General features: G+C 33.6%; 1 protein-coding gene across 2 annotated transcripts in view; it reads right to left on the reverse strand.

Moving 5' to 3' along the window:
- Nucleotides 1–24,329, reverse strand: part of TUSC3 (tumor suppressor candidate 3) — a 224,278-nt gene that overhangs the window by 119,360 nt on the left and 80,589 nt on the right. For both annotated transcript variants that reach the window (XM_055335205.1, XM_055335206.1), the window contains exon 2: nt 14,789–14,958. In XM_055335205.1, the coding sequence (XP_055191180.1) occupies nt 14,789–14,958 (170 nt within the window). The remainder of the gene's footprint in view (nt 1–14,788; nt 14,959–24,329) is intronic.

Consider the following 24,329-nt stretch of genomic DNA (forward strand, 5'->3'; position numbering starts at 1 on the left):
TGTATGCAGTGAACCTCCAGCAATTCAATTACAGCTTATATTTTTCTACCCTGGGACTGGTTCCCACAGGGGTTTCTGCTCATTGGTCTCTGCTCTGGTAAGCTAAAACTGACTGTACCTTCTTTCCCTTCCAATTTTGGATCTCTTATAAATCTAGGAAGAATTAGTTTTTCAATTCAACTTTTTGTTTGTTGATAGGATGGAGGGGTAACTTCCAAGCAAGCTCATCTTACACAGAACTGGAAACCAAAAATGGGTTGTTGTTGTTGTTGTTTTTAAAATACAAATCGCTGATCACATAACATGTTAAATTAGTCAGATTCTATTTAAAATGTCTTCCAGAAATATATATTTTAACCAGGTTTCCAAGTATATTTTATGCACACAAGTATGAGAATATCTGGGAAATGAACACTAAAAAACAATGGAAAGGTTTCTGAGATGAAGTACTTTCATCTGATGCTATACTAGTTTCCCCCAAAAACGTTAAACGTTAATGTATGTTTAGAAAGGAAAACACTGTAAAAGTATAATAATATGTTATAAAATAAAGCAAATATAAAATTAACTATAACACTCTCAACTTCCAAATAATGTAATACTACTCTTATTATTATCCTTCTAGCCAATTAGACAATATATACATAGCACTTGAATTCCAAAAATCTGGACTTATATACTGGCATTACATTTCATAATATGCTAACTTGGAAAAATCATATATTCTTTCCATTAATTTTTCCCTTTGTAGTATGACAATAATTCCTGAATGTCATGAAATTAAAAGCATGAGATATTACAACATCTTTAGTAAATGGCAAAGGGTCATGCAAATCTCAAAGTGTTTGGCATCTAGCTTGAAATCCATTGACCACATTTTCAAATTTCATCTTTAGCTATTTCTCCTCTTACTCTATACCAGGCCAGAAAGTTCTCTTTTACTTCCCTCAATAAACCAGGCTTACTTTTGAAACTGAATTTTTTTTCAGTTTTGCTCTTTCTTCCTTCCTTCTCTTCAACCCTATCTTTTAGACAAGTAGCATAGACATACTTGGCACACACATCACACAGACATGTCCAGGGCATGGGAGCAGATATACATTTCCTGTGAATTCCTACTCATCCTGCAAATTTTACTACCTCAATTATTATTTTGCACAATAGGCCCTGTTTAAAAATATTTATTTGAGAGAGAGAGCGAAAGAGAGCGAGTGGGGTGTGTGGGAGAGAACACAGAGAAAGAGGGAGAAGCAGACGCCTTGTTGAGCAGGGAACTCCATGCGGGGCTCAGTCCCAGGATGCTGGGATCGTGACAAGAGCCAAAGGCAAATGCTTAACTGACTGAGCCACCCAGGCACCCCAATAAGCCTTTTTACTAGACTCCAATATTAATAGATAAAACCAGGGTCCTCTCACACATCTCTGTACTTTTTCTTCATGGTATTTATGAAATAGGTAATTATAAGGTTAACTGTGTAATGTGATACTGTTCAGCACCTCAACTAAATTCTGAGATCAAAGAGAGGGGAACTGGGTCAGTTTGTTCACATTACCTCCTTAGTATCCAGCACAGTATCTATACATAGTGACTGTTCAATAAATATTGGTTCAAAAATAAATTAAATGTCAGGATCAATATAATATTGTATCATCACACTAGTATCCAATTCCATGGGAAAAAGCCCATAACTTTATAAAGATTCTTTTTATTGCCAGTTGTATTTAAGATTCTTAAGAGAAAAACAAACTTTATTCTGCAGACCTGAAAAATGAGAATTTATATTAAAAAACTAAGATGAATATTAAATATATAACTTCCTTGTCAATAGTGTCAAGAAATACTTCATAATTATTCAAAGGTTGTGTACACTGAGGGACTTCAAAACCAACCCCGGTTCAGATATTCACAAAAAAAGACTCATTGGAATTAGCCTCTAGTTATATTCATTACAGTGAAAGGTTAAGATTTATTACAGTGGAAGATTACAAAGCAAAATAAGCAAAGGTAAAAGGCATCTGAAACAACTCTGAAAGAAACTAGATGCAAGCTTCTAAGAGTAACTTCCAATGGAGTCGCGTGAGACTCACTTGATTCCTTCAACAGCGAGTTATGATAACTCATGCGGAGTGATGTCTATCAAAGAAGCTTATTAAAGATTTAGTGTCCAGGGCATGTAATGAGGGCTGGTCATTGTAGATACCATCTGTCTAGCACAGACCAAAATGCCAGACTCTCAGAAGAAAAGCAGGTGTTCAACATAAACCACACTATAAAGAGTTTAGGCACAGTGAGTCACTCTTATCAGTTATGGAACTGCAGGAACATCACTGATATTCAAGTTTCATACACCAATGAATAACTATACTTTTGAGAAAGGCCTTTCTAAGAACAGTAATTTCAAGTCTGCTACATTAGCATGTTTTTGCACAAGTTCACCACCTATGCAAACAAAATTAAGGAATGAGTCATGTTGTTCATTGGATTTTACTCACAAAGATGATAATCTACTACAAAGAATAAATCTGAAGCTATTATAATTGACAAAGTACTGGACTATGCAAATTTATTCCCATGGGACCAAGCCTCCTATGCTTCTAAGAGAATTATTTACGGACTAAGGTGGGGAACATAACAAAAATAAACTATATTTAATATATTAAAGGACTAATAATCATAAAATCATGGATTACAAGAACAAATGCTTAAAAACAACATGGATGTTATCATTTGTGAACATGAATTTATACATATAATATTCCTAGCTTTACAGAGAAAATGTATTTTATTTTGAATGCTTGAGAATAGCTATCAAGATTACAATTGTATCATTTCAGTTATAACCTTCATAAATAAAGCTTAAGGAATAAAATGCTATTTTACAGCCTATTTACTTTCATAACTACATAACAAGAAACTTTTCAATGTGTTTTTTTTCCAATATGTAGTCAGTTTCATTGATGAGATGAATCATCAGTTTCATTCAATAAAATCCTTAGTACATAGAAAATGCAAAGCTCTTAAAGGTATGTGATCCAGCATTAGCACGTCAACATCATATTTATACAATAGTTTTTCCTTCAAAGAATTTTTTCGCTTGTATGCAGACTCCAAATTTTCCTAAGATTAAGTCTACCTGGAGTTCCATTTTCCTGTCAGATAATAACAACCAATAGCTTCTAAAAACTGCAGATCTACTAGAAGAGAAAACAAAACTATTCCTCCCTATCACATAACTAGGATAAAAAGAAAACTAGAGAATGTGAAGGCATATATAGGTGGGGAAATTAATATCTACAACCTCAGATACCCATGCAAGAACAAGAAGGAGAGGGCATAAAAAAGAGAAGAGAAATCCTCGCAGAGGTGGAATGCAAAAAACAAACAGAACAAAACATACAAAAACCACTAAGAAAGAAAAGATCTTACCTGAATGAAGCAATATTGAGAACAGGTCTAGGACCTGATGGATAAGAAAAGTGGCTGCTGGCTGATGGAAAAGAGGAGGCTTACAAATAGGCAGGAGCAAACACAGCAGTCTTAAGAATGCATCACTTTCTGGGGAATGAGAAGCAACAGAGAAGAGGCAGACAGTCCTTAGAGGCTTGGTGATACAGCGAAAGGGAGAAGCAAGTTATGAAAAGTACAAGATCTATAGAAACATGAAATTATTTCAGAATCAGAAGATGATACTGCAAGAAAAAAAAAGGAAAAAAGGTAAAGAAGAAAACTGCTGTGGTTCAACCTATTCTGGTTTTATAAAGAGAAAAGGGTAGTACCTGAATTAAAAATTTTAAAAACTGGAATTCTAAGGGTTCCTAGCTGTCTCAGTCAGTAGAATATGCAACTTTTAATCTCAGGGTTGTAGGTTTGAGTCCCATGTTGGGTGTAGAGATTACTTAAAAATAAAACATTAAAAAACAAAACAAAACAAAAAACAGTAAGCTACTCAAAAGTCTCACCATTGCCTCCAGGTATAAACTTATTTCTAGTCTAGAAAAAAAAAAATTAGAAGCAGCAAAGACCCAGCAGTATCCATGCAATACGACTATAAAAAAGAAAACCAAAAGAGCATAATCCTTCAACTGATTTAAAATTTACCTGAAAACAACTCCATGAAGAGAAAAATAAAACATAATATTCCAACTTGTATTAGGCATCATTAAATGAGCAGTTGAGGACATAAAAAATCTCAAATCAGAAATTCAAAAACTCAAAATAGAAGTAAATAAAACCAGGAAGATGTTATGTGAGAGCTGACTAAAAACCAATACAAGGAAAAAAACAAAACAGAATTCCTGTAGAAATGAACACTGCATTACAAGGTGCTCAAAAAACAGAGTTGACTGAAACTGTAATAAAGGACACTATTGAAAAGAATTTAAAACAAGAGGACAAAAAGAAAATAAAAATGAAAAAGCCATGATATAATTCTATCTTGAAATCCCTCAGTACTATGGTAAACTGTACGTAAGGATGGGTCAGTCATAAGAGACCACTTAGTATTTAATGTTTAAGAAAGCTTACAGCTTCAACCACAGCAATCAGATAAGAAAAAGAAAAGGCATCCAAACCAGTAGGAAAAAGTAAAGATGTTACTATTTGCAGATGACATGATGCTATTCATAGAAAACCCTAAAAACTCCACTCCACTTATTAGAACTAATAAATTAATTCAGTAATGTCCCAGGATACAAAACTAATACACAAAAATCAGTTCCATTTCTATACACTAACAATGAAGTAGAATAAAGAGAAATTAATAAAGCAATTATATTTACAATTGCACCAGAAAGAATAAGAAATCTAGGAACAAACTAATGTGAAAAGACCTGTACTCAGAAAACTATTAAGACATTGATGAAAGAAACTGAAGGCAACACAAACAAATGGCAAGATATTCCATGCTCATAGACTAGAAGAATTAGTTTTGTTAAAACATCTTTACTATCCAAAGCATTCTACAGGTTCAATGAAATTCCAATCAAAAAGCCAATAGCATTTTTCACATAACTAGAACAATCATCAAAATACATATGGAGCCACAAAAGACCCCAAAGGACCAAAGCAATATTAAGAAGGAAGAACAAAGCTAAATGTATCATAACCTAGATTTCAAGATCTACTACAAAGCTATACTAATCAAAACAGTATGGTACTACCAGAAAAACAGACACATATATCAATGAAAAAGAACAAAGAACCCAGAAATAAACTCATGGGAATATGGTAAATTCATCTACAACAAAGAAGGCAAGAATATACAATGGGGAAAAAACAATTTCTATATGCAAAAGAACAAAGCTGGGGGAACTTGGGTGGCTTAGTTGGTCTAGCATCTGCCTTTGGCTCAGGTCATGATCCCCAAGTCCTGGGATCCAGCCCCACGTCAGGATCCCTGCTCAGCGGGAAGCCTGCTTCTCCCTCTGCCCTTCATCCTACTTGTGTACTCTCCCTCTCTGTCTCTCAAATAAAGAAATACAATCTTAAGAAAAAAAAAAAGAGCAAAACTGGACTTTCTTATACCACATATAAAAATAAGCTCAAAATGGTTTAAAGATCTAAATGTAAAACCTGAAACCATAAAATTCCTTAAAGATCATATAGGCAATAAACTTTTGAATATGGGTCTTAGCAATGTTTTTTTGCATCTGTCTCCTCAGGCAGGGGAAACAAAATAAAAAAATAATTTGGATTACATCAAAATAAAAACCTTTTACACAGTGAAGGAAATCATCAAGAAAACAATGTAACAAACTGAATAGAAGTTATTTACAAATGATATAGCTGATAAGGGGTTAATATCCAAAATATATAAAGAACTCATACAACTCAACATCAATAAAACAATCTAATTAAAAATGGGCAGAGGACCTGAATAGACATTTCTCAAAAAAAGGCACACACATGGGCAAGAGACACAGGAAAAGATGCTCAACATCATTTATCATCAGGGATGTGCAAATCCAAATCAAATGAGGTATCACCTCATACCAGTCAGAATGGCTAATACTGAGAAGACAAATAACAAATCCTAGTACGAACGCAGAGAAAAGGAAACTCATACACTGTCGGTGGGCATGTAAATTGATGCAACCACTGTAGAAAACAGTATTGAGGTTCTTCAAAAATTAAAAGTAATAATATCATATGACCTAGTAATTCCACTTCTGAGTATTTATCCAAAGAAATAGAAGACACTAATTCAAAAGGAAATATGCACCCCTATATTCACTGAAGCATTATTTCCAATAGCCAAGGTATGAATACAACCCAAGCATCCACTGAAAGCTGGCTGGATAAAGATGTCATACATATACAATGCAGTATTAGTCTTAAAAGAGAATAAAATATTGCCACTCACAACATCATGGATATACTAGAAGGTATTATGCTAAGTGAAACAAAGACAACTGCAATATGATTTTGCTTATATGTGTGGAATCTAAAAAACAAAATAAACCAACAGAGAACAAACTGGTGGTTGCCAGAGGAGAGAGGGTTGGAGATATGGATGAATTAGCTGAAGAGGATTAAGAGATACAAGTTTCTGGTGATAAAATAAGTCCTGAGAATGAAAAGTCAGCATTAGGGGCACCTGGGTGGCACAGTCAGTTAGGCATCTGACTCTTGGTTATGGCTCAGGTTGTGATCTCAAGGTCTTGAGATTGAGCCCTATGTTAGGCTTTGCACTCAGAGCAGAGTATGACTGAGTTTCTCTTTCTCCCTCTCCCTATTTCTCTCAAATAAGTACATAAATCTTTAAAAATAAGTTAAAAAAAAATCAGGTTTCAAACATTCTTTAAAAAGTATAGCACAAAGAATACAGTCTGTAATACTGCAATAACTTTGGTGGCGGATGGTAACTACACTTATCATAGTGAGCATTTTGTAATGTATACAAATGTCAAATCACTGTCACACACCTGAAGCAAATTTATTATATGTCAACTATACTTCCATTTCAAATTTTTAAAAAACTTAAAAAATAAGAAACAAAGACATTTTGAAGACAAATGCAAAACTTAAATATGAACAGTGTAAGAAGAATATAACATTAATGTCAATTAATAATAATTAATGTCAATTCTCTTGAAAGTTATAATGGTATTCTGATTATTTAAGATAGTCACTTTCCAAAAAGTTGCATAATGCAGTATTTAGTGGTGATATTTCATAATGTCTAAAAGTTATAGATATATTTGGTGATATGGAACACATTTTTAACCTGTACTTAAAAGAAGGATGAAAAGAAATGTGGTAAAATGGTAATAACTGGTGAATGTTGGTAAATGGTAGACTGGTATCTCTGCACTACTATTTCAATTTTTGGTAAGTTTGAAATTTAAAAGATGGGGGACTAAAGCTGGACTTGTAACATGGAAATGGAATTTGGAAATATGGACACTATAAAGAGCTCTAAGAATACTACATGTCACAGATAATAAGAGTTCATTGAAAATACAAAAAGTTGGGATTATATAATCTCAGGACAAGACACCTAGGAAAAAATTAATATAGTAAGTTATATACATGCTTTCACTTAAAAAAATTAGACTAGATAGAGCTCAGCAATAACCTGAGACCTTCATTTATATTCTCTAGTCATGGATTCAATCAAACCTGAAACAGTTCTCATTACTCAAGCCAGGTAAAGAATGTGTGAATGGCAACAAAGTTTGCCAGTCTTTCTCAAAGAAGTGAAATACTCTGTCCAGGAGCCAAGCATTTGAGGAAAACTTAAGAATTAAGTCTATAGGGGCAGCCCAGGTGGCTCAGCAGTTTAACACTGCCTTCAGCCCAGGGCCTGATACTGGAGACCCGGGGTCGAGTCCTACATCGGGCTCCTGGCATGGAGCCTGTTTCTCCCTCTGCCTGTGTCTCTGCCTCTCTGCCCTTCTCTCTCTCTCTCTCTCTCTCTCTCTCTCTCTCTCTCTCTCTCTCTCTCTCGAATAAATAAAAATTCTTCTTAAAAAATTCCTAAGAATTGGGATCCCTGGGTGGCGCAGTGGTTTAGCGCCGGTCTTTGGCCCAAGGCGCGATCCTGGAGACCCGGGATCGAATCCCACGTTGGGCTCCCGGTGCATGGAGCCTGCTTCTCCCTCTGCCTGTGTCTCTGCCTCTCTCTCTCTCTCTCTCTCTCTCTCTCTCTCTCATTCTCTCTCTCTCTGTGACTGTCATAAATAAATAAATAAATAGATAGATAGATAGATAGATAAATAAATAAATAAATAAATAAATAAATAATTCCTAAGAATTAAGTCTATAGAGAAATATTATCTAAGGAAAAGAGGAAATGATAAGGTTTGTGGTCCCAAAACCGTTTATAAAGCACTTACATATCCATTAAGTTACATACAAGGGTAATTTTATTTAAATATAATTTTCACCTTCTGTGTTCACTTTAGAATCTAATCTCCTAAGAGATGTAACCTTACTGTAGTAAAACAAAAGGCTGATGAGCTCTTTTCCATATAGTTTTGGCCGCCATCTAAATCACCAGTTCTTGTTATTAGATCTGAATGAAAGTTTTTCATGATCTAATGAGTTTAAGAAATGCTGGCTGATAGATCTCTACCCTATGATTAATAATCTTAGGAACACAAAATCAAAATGCAAATTACAGTTCACAGGTAAAGGCAATGATGAACATGTACACTTAAGGGAAGCATTAAATTCTAATAGCTCTGGAGTTCCAAAATTCAACCCTGACAAGTAAGCTGTATGACTTTGGATAAATTATTATATTACCTGTCAGCTTTGATGTTCTCATACATAAAATCAGTATTTTTCTCAGGCCCACCTTCTTGACTAATGAGAATGACATGAGATACTGTATATAAATGACTTAATATTGGACCCCAATAGTTTATACATAATAAATAATTATGTTTAGAGGAGGAAAGATGTTATCCAGGTAACACTCATGTGTCAATATCATAATTTATTCATGCACCTTTTTAATATACCTTTGTAATTGCTAACTTTTTTCACTTATTGAAGTCCAATAACACACTAATCTCCAACATATCACCAAACATTGATTATACATGTACCCTACTTTATTCTACATGTACTTTTTAATTTTCCTTCACTTGAAATTTTTTTCCTGCATCTACTGATCTATAGTAATAACCTTAGAAAAATATATTCTGTTCCAATAATTTTTAGTGAATTTTGGAAGAAATGACTAACTTTGTGATAGAATACATCTAAAAGATTTAGCAATTAAAGGACATATTCCCTACAGTACAATTTGATAAAGGAAGTCTCGAGTTAACACTTACGGGAGGTGAGAATTGTACTGAGTACTCTTAATTAACAACTTTATTTGGCCAAGGAGTTTGATATTAGCATTGAGGAAGGTGAGAATTGAATTCTGAATGTGAATAAACTAAACAAACTGTGTAAAAAGGAAAAGCAGAACGATTTGGTAAGGAAGCCAATAGCTCATTCATCAGCATTTCAGCAAAGAAAAGCAACTGGAAAATCTGAGTCAACTCTAAAAGAAAATTTCACTTTTTCTTTAGAAAAAAAAAAGAAAAGCAAAAACATCTCACAGAGGAAAGCACTAAGATTTTTAAAGTATAGCTATGAAAAAAATTATAGCTATGAACTTCTCAACGATTCTATAGAATTATAAAAATTATAGCAGTACTATAAAAATGGTCCAAAATTACAATGACAAAGAAGGATCTAGGAAAATTCAAGTTCCCAAAAAAAAAAAAAAAAAAAAAAAAAAAGATGGCTGCTGATGATGGGTGGCCTTTCTCAATGAAATAGCATCTGCCTTTGAGGCTTAATTGATAATAGAGAAACAAAATTTGAATAATTTTTCTTGAAATTTTTTTTGAAATTCTTCTATTTCATCATAGTTGTCACCTTGGGATCTGTTTGATCCACACTGTCCACTATCTTGGCTCTATAGTACTAAGAGTACTATAGAGCCAAGAGAGTACTCTTAGTACTAGTACTAGTACTATCTTGGCTCTGTAATAGATCTGACTCCTGCTCAACCACAACTATTTAACAATATTCCTTTGGGATTTATATTGTCCTATAGTATAAATTTGTCATCCTCATCTAACAAAGCCCAAGACATCCCTCTATCAGCTCATGTAACTTTTTTTTCTCTCCAGTTCCTGAGTAATTTAAATAAATGTTTATAACCCAGACATTACCACAGCCTTATAGTTCATCAAGTATCTCTACAAGATCAATAATTATCTTATACTTCAGCAATTTACTTATTTAAAAAAAATCTTTTATAACTACTTCCTAATTTTGAATCCCACTCTACTTTTACACAAAAGCTGGTTTTCACTCATGTGAAAATTTCACTTTATTACATCAGCTGTCCCAGCTTCCTTTCACACCCCCATCACTGCATGCAACTTTGAACCCAAAGTTATAGCTTTCAAATATACTCTCACTAGCACTCTCATATTTGCCTGATCCACTTCACATCTTAAACCAAATGTGTTAACCTCTAAGGGGAGTGTTCTTCCTCCTCCATTACTGAGTACTGGGGAAGAAAACCATTAAATTCTACAGATTCTTCACAAATTATTATAGTTTCAAAAAGAGTCTCAATGCTATATGGTCATTCAATTAGTTAAGCCTTCCCATTCCCACTACTCCTCAATGAAAGTAAATAAATAAAAGCTATAAATCACGTACCTGCCTACCTTCCCTTTCTCCATACTGGTTGCACACTAGAATTACCTAGAGATCATATTTTTTAAAATGTCAATGGCCTTGGCCCTACCCTAAAATAATTAAATCAGAATTCAGATGGAGGGGGTGCAAATTTTGTATATGGGAACCATGTCTGCTCTTTACTTTTTGTCTTTAAACTTCCATTTACTTTTTCTTCTCTAATAATCCCACCGCTTCCTTGATCCATGAATTATCTTAACTTTTTCTAATAACTTCAACCTTTTTCTCTTATAATTCTAAAACTTTCCTAAATTTTAAAGTTTATTACAAAATAGACTGTAATTAACAGATTATTTTGATCTGTCATTAAAAAATTAAGGCTCCATGTTCAGTAATTTATTTAATGACATAATGCATTAAGTAAAATAATACCTAAAGGATATACCATTTAACAATATGTTATAGTTTATGTCATCACAATATATACAGTTTTATGTAATTGTGAAGTAAACACTTGGACAATAAAGTCTTTCTGGATTACAGTTACAAAAAATATGATCAATTAAATATACTTTTTAATAGGGACAAATACAGGAAATGAATATATTCAACTTTTAAGAGCAAATGATTTTCCTAAAATATATGTGGTATTATAGGATGCCCAAAACACGTAGTTTTAGTGAAAACTTAACCGTTAAGCCAAAATGCCAATTAAGGTGGTGTTTTTTTGTAAGTAGGATTTTATGGCATCCTTGAAGGTATGTATACCCTTAACCAAATGTGCTAGCCCAATTCTGACAACTTAATGCCAACTTGACTACTGGCCCTTACATAAAATAGGAGAAAAAAAAATAGGAGAAAAACTGAATCATCTGCAACATAGGCCATGCAGTTTTTCAAAATACTTTTCCTCTAAAGGTTTTATTTTTATTTATCTGAGTGAGAGCAAGAGAGAAAGAGCAAGCATAAGCAGGGGGAGGGGCAGAGGGAGACACAGACTCCAAGCTGAGCAGGAAGCTTGATGTGGAGCTTGATCCCAGGACCTTGCTCATGACCTGAGTTCAAGGCAGTTTAATCAACTGAGCCAACCAGGTGCCCCTCAAAATACTTTTGCTCACCATCATCTCTATCCACTTTTAGACATGCTCCCAACATACAATCATTATTAGATATTAAGATCCTTCCAGAAAATGTTGAGATGCTGAAATTCCCTTTCTGCAAATTAGTCTGAGTGAAACTTTTTTTTCATTAATCCATGTTACTAATAACTTCAGTTTCCACTAGAATTCACAATGATTTAAAATCTAAAAATCTACACATGAATATATGATGTAGAGAGTTAGGATGTGTTCTTGAAAAGAATAAGTGTTCAGCCAAAAAGACACAACCTGAATTGTCCTTAGCCATTGAGACAATGAAATATGTAATTTAAAGTCATAAGGCCCAGATGGTTTCACTGAAGAATTCCATCAAATATTTCAAGAAGAATTAACACAATCTTCTAAAATTGTGTAATTTTACACAATCTCTTCTGGAAACTAAATGAGGAAACATTTCCCAACTCATTTCATGAGGCCAGGAGTAGCCTAATACCAAACTAGACAAAAAAGCAGTATAAAACATGAAAAGTACAGATCAATATCGATCATTACCTCAGATGCAAATTTCTAATAGATTTTTATTAGCAAACAGAATCCAGAAATACATAAAAATAGTAATATACCATAATCAAGTAGGATATATTCCAAAATACAAGCCTGTTCAATATAGAAAACTCAATTACTAAAAAGACCTAGAGATGAAAAATCATATTAATTCACACTAAAAAAATTTGATAAAATCCAACACCCACTCATGATCAAAATTCTTAGTAAACTAGTAGAGAACTTCCTTTACTTGATAAAGAACATCTTCTAAAATCTTACAGCTAGTACCATCATGGATAATTAAATATTAAATGCTTTCTTCCAAAATCAGATTAAAATGCAAACATAAAACTATAAAACTTACAGGGAAACAAAGAGAGAGAAAGAAACTTTGGGTTATAGGGCTAGGCAAAGAGTTCAACTGGATAACAAAAATAAGCTATAAGACAGGAAACTGGTAAATGGACTCATAAATTAAAATCTGCAAAAGATCTGTCGTCAACATGGAAAGATAAGCCATAAACTAGGAGAAAATATTTGAAAAGTACATGTCTGGCAAAGGACTAGTATCTACAATACATAAAAAAACTCTCAAAACTCAGTAAAATATCCAATTAGAAATGAGCAAAAGCCATGAACAGATAGTTCATCAAAGATGTGACATACAGATAACAAGCATGTGAAAAGATGTTTAACACCACTGCCACCAGGAAAATGCAAAATTAAACCATGAGATATCACTACATACTTACCAAAGGGACTAAAGTAAAATAGTGACAAATGTTGGTGAGGATATGGAAAAACTAGATCACTCGTACACTGCTAGAGGAAATGTAAAATGATACAGCTACTCTGGAAAACATTTTGGCAGTTTCTTATAAAGCTAAACATGCAATTACCAAACAACCTAGCCATCATGGAGAAATGAAAACTTAAATATTTTTATTCCAGAGAAATGAAAACTTAAGTTCATAGGAAAATCCTGTACCAGAATGTTTGCAATAGATATAATAGTCAAATACCAGAACCCAGATGTCCTGTAACAGATGGAGAGTTGAACAAACTGCAGTACATTCATACCATGAAAGTTTACACAGTAATAAAAAGAATGACTGCTGACAAATGCAACAACTTGGATGGATTTTGAGGGAATTATGGCAAGTTATTAAAAGCCAAACCCAAAAGATCAAAGGTAGGATTCCATTCATATCACATTACTGAAACAACAAAATGGGAGTACAAATTCAGGAAATGGGAGTAGAATGGCAACAGGTGGGTGAGCCTGGCTGTAAAGGGCAAAAGAGGGATTCTTATGGTAATGGAACTGTTTAGTATCTTAACTGTATCAATACCAATACCCTGCTTGTGATATTATACTACAATTTTGCAAGATATTACCACTGAGGGACATTGAGTAAAAGGTATTTAGGATCTCTCTGTATTATTTCTTACAACTCCCTGTGAACCTACAATTATTTCAAAAACAGAAAAAAATTTAAAGCATATAGAATTTGTACTTCTCTAGAATTTTCTTTAGTACATTGTCACTAAAAAATGTTTCATTCATTTCAAATGATTTAATTCTGTATCATAGGGTGAAATTTCTTATCATTGGAGGTAATGAAAAGTAAATGGATCCGAAGTAAAAGTTTGTCCTCTGTTAAACTGTTAAAATAGAATATGTTTAAGTAAACGACTTCTTTGCTCATAAAATATAATTAGATGACCTACAAGGCAATATTTGAACCAAATCTATATTTACCTTCATACAGGACATAAAGAAGCAAATCTATTTTATGATTACACATGAGTTGGTCAATAAGTATTTTACACAACAAAAGAATATTAGTCTATCAAAATTATTTTCTAAAATACACTGATTTTGAGCTTACTTACTTTTTTTTAAAGAATTTATTTATTTGAGAGCACCTGGGTGGCTCAATGTTTGAGTGTCTGCCTTTGGCTCAGGTCGTGATCCCAGTGTCTTGGGATCGAGTCTTGCATCAGGCTCCCTGCAGGAAGCCTGCTTTTTCCTCTGCATATGTCTCTGCCTCTCTCTGTGACTCTCATGAATAAATAAATAAAATCTTTTAAAAATATAAAATAAAATGAAAAACAAAATAAATAAAAATGTATTTATTTGAGACAGGGGAAGAGAGGGCACATGCATGAGTGTGACCTCACAAGCAGAGTGAGGTGCAGGGGAGTGAGAGAAGCTCAAGCATATTCCACACTGAGGGCAGAGCCTGACCCGGAGCTCAACATCAGGACTGATGAGATCATGACCTGAGCCAAAACCAAGAGTCAGTGCTTAACTAACTGAGCCACCAGGCGCCTCTGATTTTGAGCTTACCTTTAAATGTACACTTATAGCTGACTATAACCTTGAACAGCTACTGAATTCTATTATGCAGATTTACATATATGTAATAAACATACAAGCATAGGATAACAGTTTTAAATTTTTTTAGAATACATAACTTACCTGCACACAGAACACTGCCGCTGGGGCTGAAGAGCAGTGAACATAACAATCATAGAATAGTTTCGAGGTGGTGCCTTTATAAATTTTCGGAATTTATCGCCATTCATTCGGAAGATGGAGCGCCTGGAACTCCATTCCATCAGTTGTTCAACTTTTTCAGCTAAAAGATTCTGCAATTAAACATAAGAATTTAAATTTACACAGAGATAAAGTTCTTCACTTTGTATTTCATGTAAACTGAGTCACATGAGATTGTTTTACCCAAAATTAATTTCGGTAAAAGTTCTTCTTTTAATGAATGTATTCATAATTAATTGACTGTACATGCATAAAATATTTCATTTTATTTTTCCTAACTATTGCAAAGGTTTATAAGACAGATATCAAAAATAAAATAGACTACCTGAAAAATGAAATAGACATGCTTGGGCAGCATGGTTGGCTCAGCGGTTTAGCACCGCCTTCAGCCCAGGGCGTGATCCTGCAGACCCGGGATCAAGTCCCACATCAGGCTTCCTCCATGGAGCCTGCTTCTCCCTTTGCCTGTGTCTATCTCTCATGAATAAATAAATAAAATCTTTAAAAAAGAAAAAAAAAGGAAACAGAGATGCTTTTCTCTAATCCTCTCACTACATACAGAAAAAACTCTGGCTATTATATAAAAAAACAAATGGAAAAAGGCTCTCAAAAAGCATGTCCAGTGTTTAAAAAAAATAAAGATAAAAAGAAGGAAACCTTACTTGCAACAACACAGATAAACATAAACATATGCCAAGTGAAATAAGCCAGCCACCTAAGGACAAATATGGCATGATTCCACTTATATGACATATCAAAAATAATCAAACCATAAGAGCAGAGATAAACATGGTGGTCGTTAGGGGAAGGGGAAATGGATAATTGTTGCTCAGCGGATATCAAGTTTCAGTTATGTATAATGAGTAAGTTCAAGAGATCTGTTGTAGAACACAGTATCTAGAGTTAACAAGAGTATTGTGACCTTTAAAATACATTAAAAAGGAAGGATATCAGGTTAAGTGTTTGTACCACAACATACAGACCCAGAGAACACAAGGAAATTTCTGAAGATGATACAGGTGTTTGGTACTTTGTGGTAAAAGAATCACAGATGTGTGCGTATGTCAAACTTATTGATATATATATATATCAAATGTGTTCAATGTTTTGTATATCAATTACAACTGAATAACGCTTAAAAAAAAAAGGAGAAGAGGGGAGAGGCAGGCATCTTACCCTGAGTTACAGTAAAAGACCTACTGAATTGCTCTGCACCTACCTGAGAGAGAAAAAAAGATAAATCAAAAGAAATGGAAGAGAGGAGAGCAGGAGGGGCAATAACCTGGTCAAAGAGCAGAATGCTTAACTAGTAACTGGAAAGAACATTCAAGTAAGTGCACAATGGCAAACTGACAGTATGAAAAAGGAATATTATAGCTAATTACTGGGATAATTGTTACTTAAAAAAACAAAAACAGGCACGCCTGGGTGACTCAGTGGTTGAGCATCAGCCTTCAGGGCAGGGCATGATCCCAGGGTCCTCGGATAGAGTCCTGGATCAGGTTCCTGCAGGGAGCCTGCTTCTCCCTCTGCCTATGTCTCTGTCTTTCTCTGTCTCCATGAATAAATAAATAAAACCTTTAATTTTTTTTTTTACCTTAACCAAAAGCTATCAGTTGAAATTCATCCTAATCTCAGACTAATTATCTGGATGTGATTATATTTGACTGTAGGCCTTTAATTCTGACTGCAAATATAATATGAATATATTTCCATGCCAAGATAAAATAATACTTTTGTTAAACTGAAAGTTATATAAACTTATTTTAGGAAATACCTTTCTGCTTCAATACACACAAAACAATTAAAAACCAAGCAGAAGGACTTTTATTAGTCTGAATTCTGAGAAATAAAGTTAGAATATTTTCCACATTAAGCATAATTTACTAGTGTTTATCTTATAAAAAACTGTTGTATATTTAATATGATTTATTTTAAAATGTTCAACTGTTTACCCTAACACTCAACAAGTCAATTCGGTATCTGTAAATTCTTCCAAAATAATTTTAAAATAATAAAATATATACCATATAAATAAAATATTTTATTTATAATTAGGACTGTGACCCTCTATGTAGAGACAAAACCTCCAGACTGGAAATTGAGCAAGATAAAAATACACTAATGAGGGCAAAAGGAAATTGGTCTAAAAAACAGCTATTTATCTGCTAGTTCTAGGGTAGTCTATATACTTTACTCATTAAATACAAAAATCCACTTTCCTTTCAAAACTGTATTTCTTCAACAATCTTAATCTACTTGTTCTTGTCTTAAAAATATCACATCATTACATCAATATGTTTCTATCATGGCATTAAATAACTGTGAAAGGCAGATGATTTTGCTCTACTTCTATTTTTTGAGTTATTGCAAGTCAGTTTCATGGATAGTGGCAAAAACAAAAATCCTGAAACAGAAATATACATTTTTTTCTCTGACAAGGTTATTTTTTCCAGCTTTATTAAGTTATTGTATAATTAACCAAGTATAATTAGCCAAGCTATAAGATATTTAACCAAACTATAAGATATTTAAAGTATACAACATGATTGGATATATATACACATTGTGAAAGGATTCCCTCCTCCTAGCTAATTATCATATCTATCATCTCACATAGAATAACTTTTTTTCTTTCCTTTTTTTTTTTTTTTTTTGGTGAGAACACTTAAGTTCTATTCTTAGCAAATTTCAACTACACAGTACAGTGTTATTAACTATAGTCATCATGTTTTACATTAGATCCTCAGACCTTATTTATCTTCTGTCTGAAAGTCTGTAACCTTTTACCAACCTTTGCTTGGCCCCCTTCCACCACCACTCTTGTACAGCTCAGCCCCTGGCAACCGCTTTTGTTTGTTCCTATTATTTGGAATTCTTTTTTAAATTCATCATATAACTGACTCCATTTTACACACACACACACACACACACACACACACACACACACACATCTTTTCTTAATCCATTCTCATGATAGAATAGGCACCATGAGCTCCATGTTGTCACCCAAGTCCCAGGGGGCTGGTGTGGAATTGCCCAGGTAGATAGATGATCCACAAACAGTGGGCTTATGTCACAAGAACTCAAAAGTTTAAAAAAAAAATCCAATCTTTTAAAGGTACTACTAGCAAACCTGTCCAACCTCTGCTCTAGAGGGGAAAAATCATCTTTATTATCCTGAACAGGAAATAAATCCGTCCTGAGACTTAGAAGGAAATCTAAATTAAAGTCTCAATTTACTATCTTTCAAGGCCATTTGCACAACATTCTTGGAAAAATAGTCCAGATAATGCCTGTGTTCAGAAGTGCACAAACATGAACCATCCATGGAGATTTGTTACCCAAAAATATCAATCAATACATTCTCTAAATCACATTATTTGAAAACATAAATCTGAAAAAAAAATTAAAAGACCAAGTCAAGCATTAAATACAAGTTGTTTATTGACCTTCTAAAAGTTAAAAACCTGGTTCTGCTACATATGCCTGAAGGAGGTACGGAAATCAACTTCATCTTGTCAACAATAATTACCCTCTGAATGACTGAGATGGGCAGCTGCCCCTGATAGTTTCACAACTGGATTCTGTCACAACACCACAAGTAGCTAGGAAAAACATAACTAATCAATATATTCTAAAATATCTAGTATCTGGAGTATACCGTTTAAAACAATTTTTTAAGCCTTTCCAGACTTGAAATGCCAGATCCAGCACTGACTTTGAGACTCTACAACTTACTTGACAACCACTGTGTTACAGGTTTCAGGTACACAGTCACCCTCAACATCAATGTCAAAATACAGCTATTATATAATCATGCCTTGAAAAAGGTAAAATTCTAATTACATGTAGTTTTCCCACTCCAAATAACCTGGAATATATTTTTAAAAGGAAAATACCCATCAGTCCCTTCAGTGTATAGCAGCCTGACAGACTAACTACAGTTGACCCTTGAACAATACAGATTTTAAATTGCATGGGTCCACTTATATATAAGATTTTTTTCAATAAAAATATGAGAGATATTTTGTGGAGATGTGAGGCAATTTAGAAAACTTGTAAAATGCATATCTTAGAAATATTGAAAAAAATTAATATAAATTTATGTATTACTTTGAAAATACAGTATAGAATACAAACAGTATACAGAATATGTGTTAACTGACTTCTGTTAACTTTAAGCCTTACCTTTCACATCAGCAATTAACACATATTTTGTATGCTATTTGCATTCTATACAGTAGCTAAGTTTTAGGGACTCAAAAGTTACACTCAGATTTTCAACACTGTGCGGGTCAGCACCTCTAACTCCTGTCTTGTTCAAGGGTCAACTATATCAGTATTTTTGTTCTTACTATGCTTCTTAAAAGCATGGTATCAGTGTGAAATGCTAATGCCACCTGCAATGTACTCGTGTATTTGAGTGAGTTTCGCTATCCCAGAGTGGGGTATTCATTCTCATTCATATCCTCTCTACTAAGTCAATAAGTAAAAATGGTATCTCACTGTTTTAATCTGCACTTATTTTCTGGCAAAATTGAACAATTTTACACAATTCTACATACCAGTTCTATGTCTTTTACTAGTTATCTCATGTCCTTTAGCTTTCATCTATTCACAAACACAATTTATTATATAGAAGAGATTTAGATACATGTAATAAAACCCTTTCCATACTGATCAAATTAACACAGCACTAGGATAAAATTTTATCACTTCTAAATTATCTTCTTTTTGCTTACCAAGGTGAACAGAGACACAATAAGAAAAGTAACACTTAAAAATATCTTTTTGATTGTATCTTATGAATTATTATTTAAAAAGTGTCAATTTACTATATGAAAAATCTTAATCCTTTAAAATCTGAAAAAAACAAATCCATGTTCTGGCATCACAATGAATAACAAATGATGGTGCCATTAAGGCATCTCCCTCCTGTTCTAAAATCCTGTTTAATTACTCAAACACACAAGTTTCTCTCTTAATATGATTATTTGAACCAAACAAGTAAAATCCACCTGTACAAATTTCCTATGCACTCTAAGTACAAATCAACTTTTAATATTTTCTTCCAAAATGTAAGCATGAGAGGTGATTGATGTGACTGTGGTGATAGAACCATAACTATGCAATTGTCAAAACCCAAAGAAACATATAAAAATTAATTTTAAGTAATTATTTTTTAAAAATCAATCAGGATTGGGAGAGGAGGTTGCAAAGTAAAAATATAAACTTTAAAAAATAAAGCTAACTGTATTACAAATCAATAATATACACATAACTTTGGAAAAGAGTATTCAATTGGATGTATAGATACACACACACATATATACACATACATACATGCACATAAAAATATATACATATTTATAGATACAGATATAACAATGAACATACATGTAAACATTGATTAGTATACCTATATTTCCTAGCTCTGTCCAATGAGAAGGCTGGGGAGCAATGACATCCCCATAGTAATGAGCACACGGGGCAGTAAGATTTTTGTTTCTAAATATCATTCTCCATTAAAAAGAATGAGGTTTTTTTCCTTTAGAGTACCAGCTGATTAAAAGGCTGAGACAGAGAAAAACAACATGCAACTACATTATCTTGTAGTACCAGAAAGTAAAGAAGTGCTCAAGAAAGGCATGTCAAAGGGCACAGGAACCAACTAGAAAAAGCTCCCAATAAGCAGCTAAAAAATATAAGCAACAACAAAAATGGCCATATATTGAATTCTAAACCATATAATAAAAATGTCCATGAGTCCACATTTATATATATAAATAACTGAATAAACAAATGGGAGAAAGGGATTGCTCTTCCTTAGAAAAAAATTCCAAATAATAAATGGAGTAAGGGTAATAGAAATACCACAATTAGGGGTGTCTGGGTGGCACAGTGGGTCATGTATCTGCCTTCTGCCCAGGCTGTGATCCTGGGGTCCTGGGATAGAGCCCTGCATCAGGCTCCCTGCTCAGTGGGGCACTCTGCTTCTACCTTCTCTCTGCCCCTCTACCCTACTTGCCCTCTCTTTTTGGTCTCTCTCAAATAAATAAAAGTTAAAAAAAAAAAAAGAAAGAAAAAGAAATACCACAGTTAGTAATATACACTAATTGGTTCTAAGCTTAGTAGGTAAAATTTTGAAGAGAAACAATTATTTGCATAGTCTCAAGGTAACTTCCCAAAGATGTTTATTAAGTATCAATAGAAAAAATAGTACTGAGATAGTGGAGAAACTCAGCAGCATATTATCCAAATAATGGGTGTTAACAATACCAATAATAAGGCATATCAACATCATGTATTCCTTGATACAGTCTACTAAGAAGAACGTATCATTTATATGGTATTCTTGCCAAAAATGCATAACTTCAATCAAATCATGAAAAAAAAAATCACACAAGCCCACATTAGTAACATTCTACAAAATAACTGACTAGCACTCTTTAAAGTCAAGTTCCTGAAAGATAAGGAAAGACTGAGGAACTGTCATAGACTTTGAGGAGACTAAAGATCCATGACAACTAAATACAATGTGGAATTCTAGAATGATTTCTGGAACAGGAAAGTGACATTAGGGAAACAATTAGTGACATCTGAAATGTCTATAGGTCAGTTAATAATACTGAGCCAGTGTTAATGTCTTATTTTTGTAATCGTACATATTATTAACTTTGGGAAACACAGAGCAAAAGGCATATGGGACCACCACATAATTTCTGTAACTTTTCTGTAAGTTTAAAATTACAGCTGATCCTTGAAAGACACTGGGGTTAGTGACCCTGACCCCCTACATGTCCAAAAATCCGCCAAGAACTTCTAACTCCCCAAATACTTACCTACTAATAGACTACAGTCGACTAGAAGCCTTATTGATACCATAAACAGCCTTAACAAATATTTTGTATCTTATATATATTATACACTGTATTTTTATAACCAGCTATAGAAAAAATGGTAAGAAAAAAAAAGAAAAAAAGAAAAAAGAAAAAATGGTAAGAAAATCATAAAAAAAGGGAACATATATTTACAGTACTGTAAGAAATCCACGTATACCCGGAACTATAGTTCAAACCCATGCTATTCAAAGGTAAACGATATTTCAAAAGAAAAAAGAAAAGCTTAAATATATGATATAGAAATATATTATGTGGAGCACCTGGGTGGCTCAGTGGTTAAGTGTCTGCCTTTGGCTCAAGTCGTGATTCTGGGGTCCTAGGACTGAGTCCCACCATCAGGCTCCATGCAGGAGGCTGCTTGTCCCTCTGCCTATGTCTCTGTCTCTGTGTATCTCTCATGAATAAATAAAATCTTTAAAAAATATACATTATGCCCCTAAACTTTTTAATGCACACAAGTTTTACCTATTGGTTAGCCTATGTTGGAATGAAAACTTCTGTGCTCAAACTTCAGATAGAAACTTACAGTTTAGTGTTGCTTTACACTGGCACATTTTCAAAATGAATAATTATTTTTAATTTTTGAAAGTAGGATTAGGATCATGAAGGTGAGAGAAAAAGAAAAATCAGACAAAACTCTCAGAGCAACAGATTCTGATAGATTCATTGGGAAATTCTCAAGACGATACCTGAAGTACACCATGAAAAACTGATGCACGGTTCCAAAAGTGTACATATTTATATGCGAGAAACATTTTCTAATTCAAAAAATATGTACTGAGTATCTCCAATGTGCCAGGCACAGAATTAGAACCTAAGAATGTAAAAGTAAATATGATGAAGTCCCTGATGTCACTGACTTTATAGAGTGATGTTTCTTAAATTTTAATAGTTTGCTGATCCCTTTTTAAAGAAAAGAAATTCTTACAGCTTCTTATCCCAGGTGTCTTAATTATTTTTATTATTCCAATATGTAGAAATATAATGGGTATAAACTTATGCTTCTATATTTAGCTGTGTAACTTTTTTTGATACAAACTTTTTTATTTTAATTCCAATATTGCTGACAGTGTTGTATTAGTTTCAGGTGTACAATACAGTGATTCAACAACTCTATACATTACACAGTGCTCATGAGGATCAGTGTACTCTTCTTTGATCCAATCACCTATTTCACTCATCCTCCCAACCACCTCCCCCCCCCCCCCCCCCCCCCCCCCCCCCGGTAACCACCAGCTTGTTCTCCATAGTTAAGAGTTTGGTTTTTTGTTTGTCTCTTTTTTCCTTTGCTCACTTGTTTTGTTTCTTAAATTCCACATATGAGTGAAATCATACAGTATTTGTCTTTCCCTGACAGGCTTACTTCACCTATCATTATACTCTTTAAATACATCTATAATTTCACAAATGGCAAGATTTCATTCTTTTTATGACTGAATGATATTCCATTGCTTATATATATCATTTCTTCTTTATCCATTAATCAATTAATGGATACCTGGGTGGCTTCCATAATTTGGCTATTGCAAATAATGCTACTATAATAAATATAGAGACACACATATCCCTCTGAATTAGTGTTTTTGTACTTTTTGGGTAAAGATCCAGTAATACAATGACTGGATCATAGGGTACTTCTATTTTTAACTTTCTGAAGAACCTCCATACTGTTTTCCACAGCAACTGCACTAGTTTGCATTCCCACCCACAGTGCATGATGGTTTTTTTTTTTTTTTTTCTCCATATCTTTGCCAGTACTGCAAGGCAAAGGAAAGAATCCCAACAAAACTAAAAGGCAACCAACTGAACGGGAGAAGATATTTGCAAGTGACATAACCGATAAAGGGTTAGTATCCGAAATATGTAAAGAACTAATACAACTCAAAATCCAAATAATCCAATTTTAAAATGGGCAGAACAGATATTTCTCCAAAGAAGGCATATAGATAGCTAAAAGACACGTGAAAAATATGTTCTACAACACTCATCACCAGAGAAATGCAAATCAAAACTACAATGAGTTATCACCTCTCATCTGTTAGAATAACTAAAATTAAAAACACAAGAAAAAGTGTTGGCAAGGAGACAGATGCACAACTTTTACTTAACTAAAATAAAACAAATTTAAAACTATTTACAAAGGTAATGTCAAAACTTATTCATAAAATCAAACATCAATATGGTAAATGATGATGTTCCGTGAAGCCTAAACAGTACTCAAAACTTTAAAACAGCACTGTCAATGAAGGTACGTGTTCTTTATACTGGTTGTGTGATGACTTGGAGGGGGTGGTATAAGAGTTACATGTATGGCCCTTGTACCATAAGAAAAACAGAGGCAAAAGCCTTACATAATTAAAGGTTAAGCCAAGATATGGAAACAAAGTTTTGACAGATGAATGAATAAAGAAAATGTCATACACACACAAAAAATGTATTATCACTTAGCCTTTAAAAAGAAGGAAATCTGGCCATTTGCAACAACAGGGATGAAACTGAAGGATGTTAAGCAGAATGAAATAAGTCAGATACAGAAAGACTAATATCACAATATGTCA

This window comes from Nyctereutes procyonoides, unplaced genomic scaffold, assembly GCF_905146905.1.
Source record: "Nyctereutes procyonoides isolate TBG_1078 unplaced genomic scaffold, NYPRO_anot_genome, whole genome shotgun sequence".
NCBI classification, from domain to species: domain Eukaryota; kingdom Metazoa; phylum Chordata; class Mammalia; order Carnivora; family Canidae; genus Nyctereutes; species Nyctereutes procyonoides.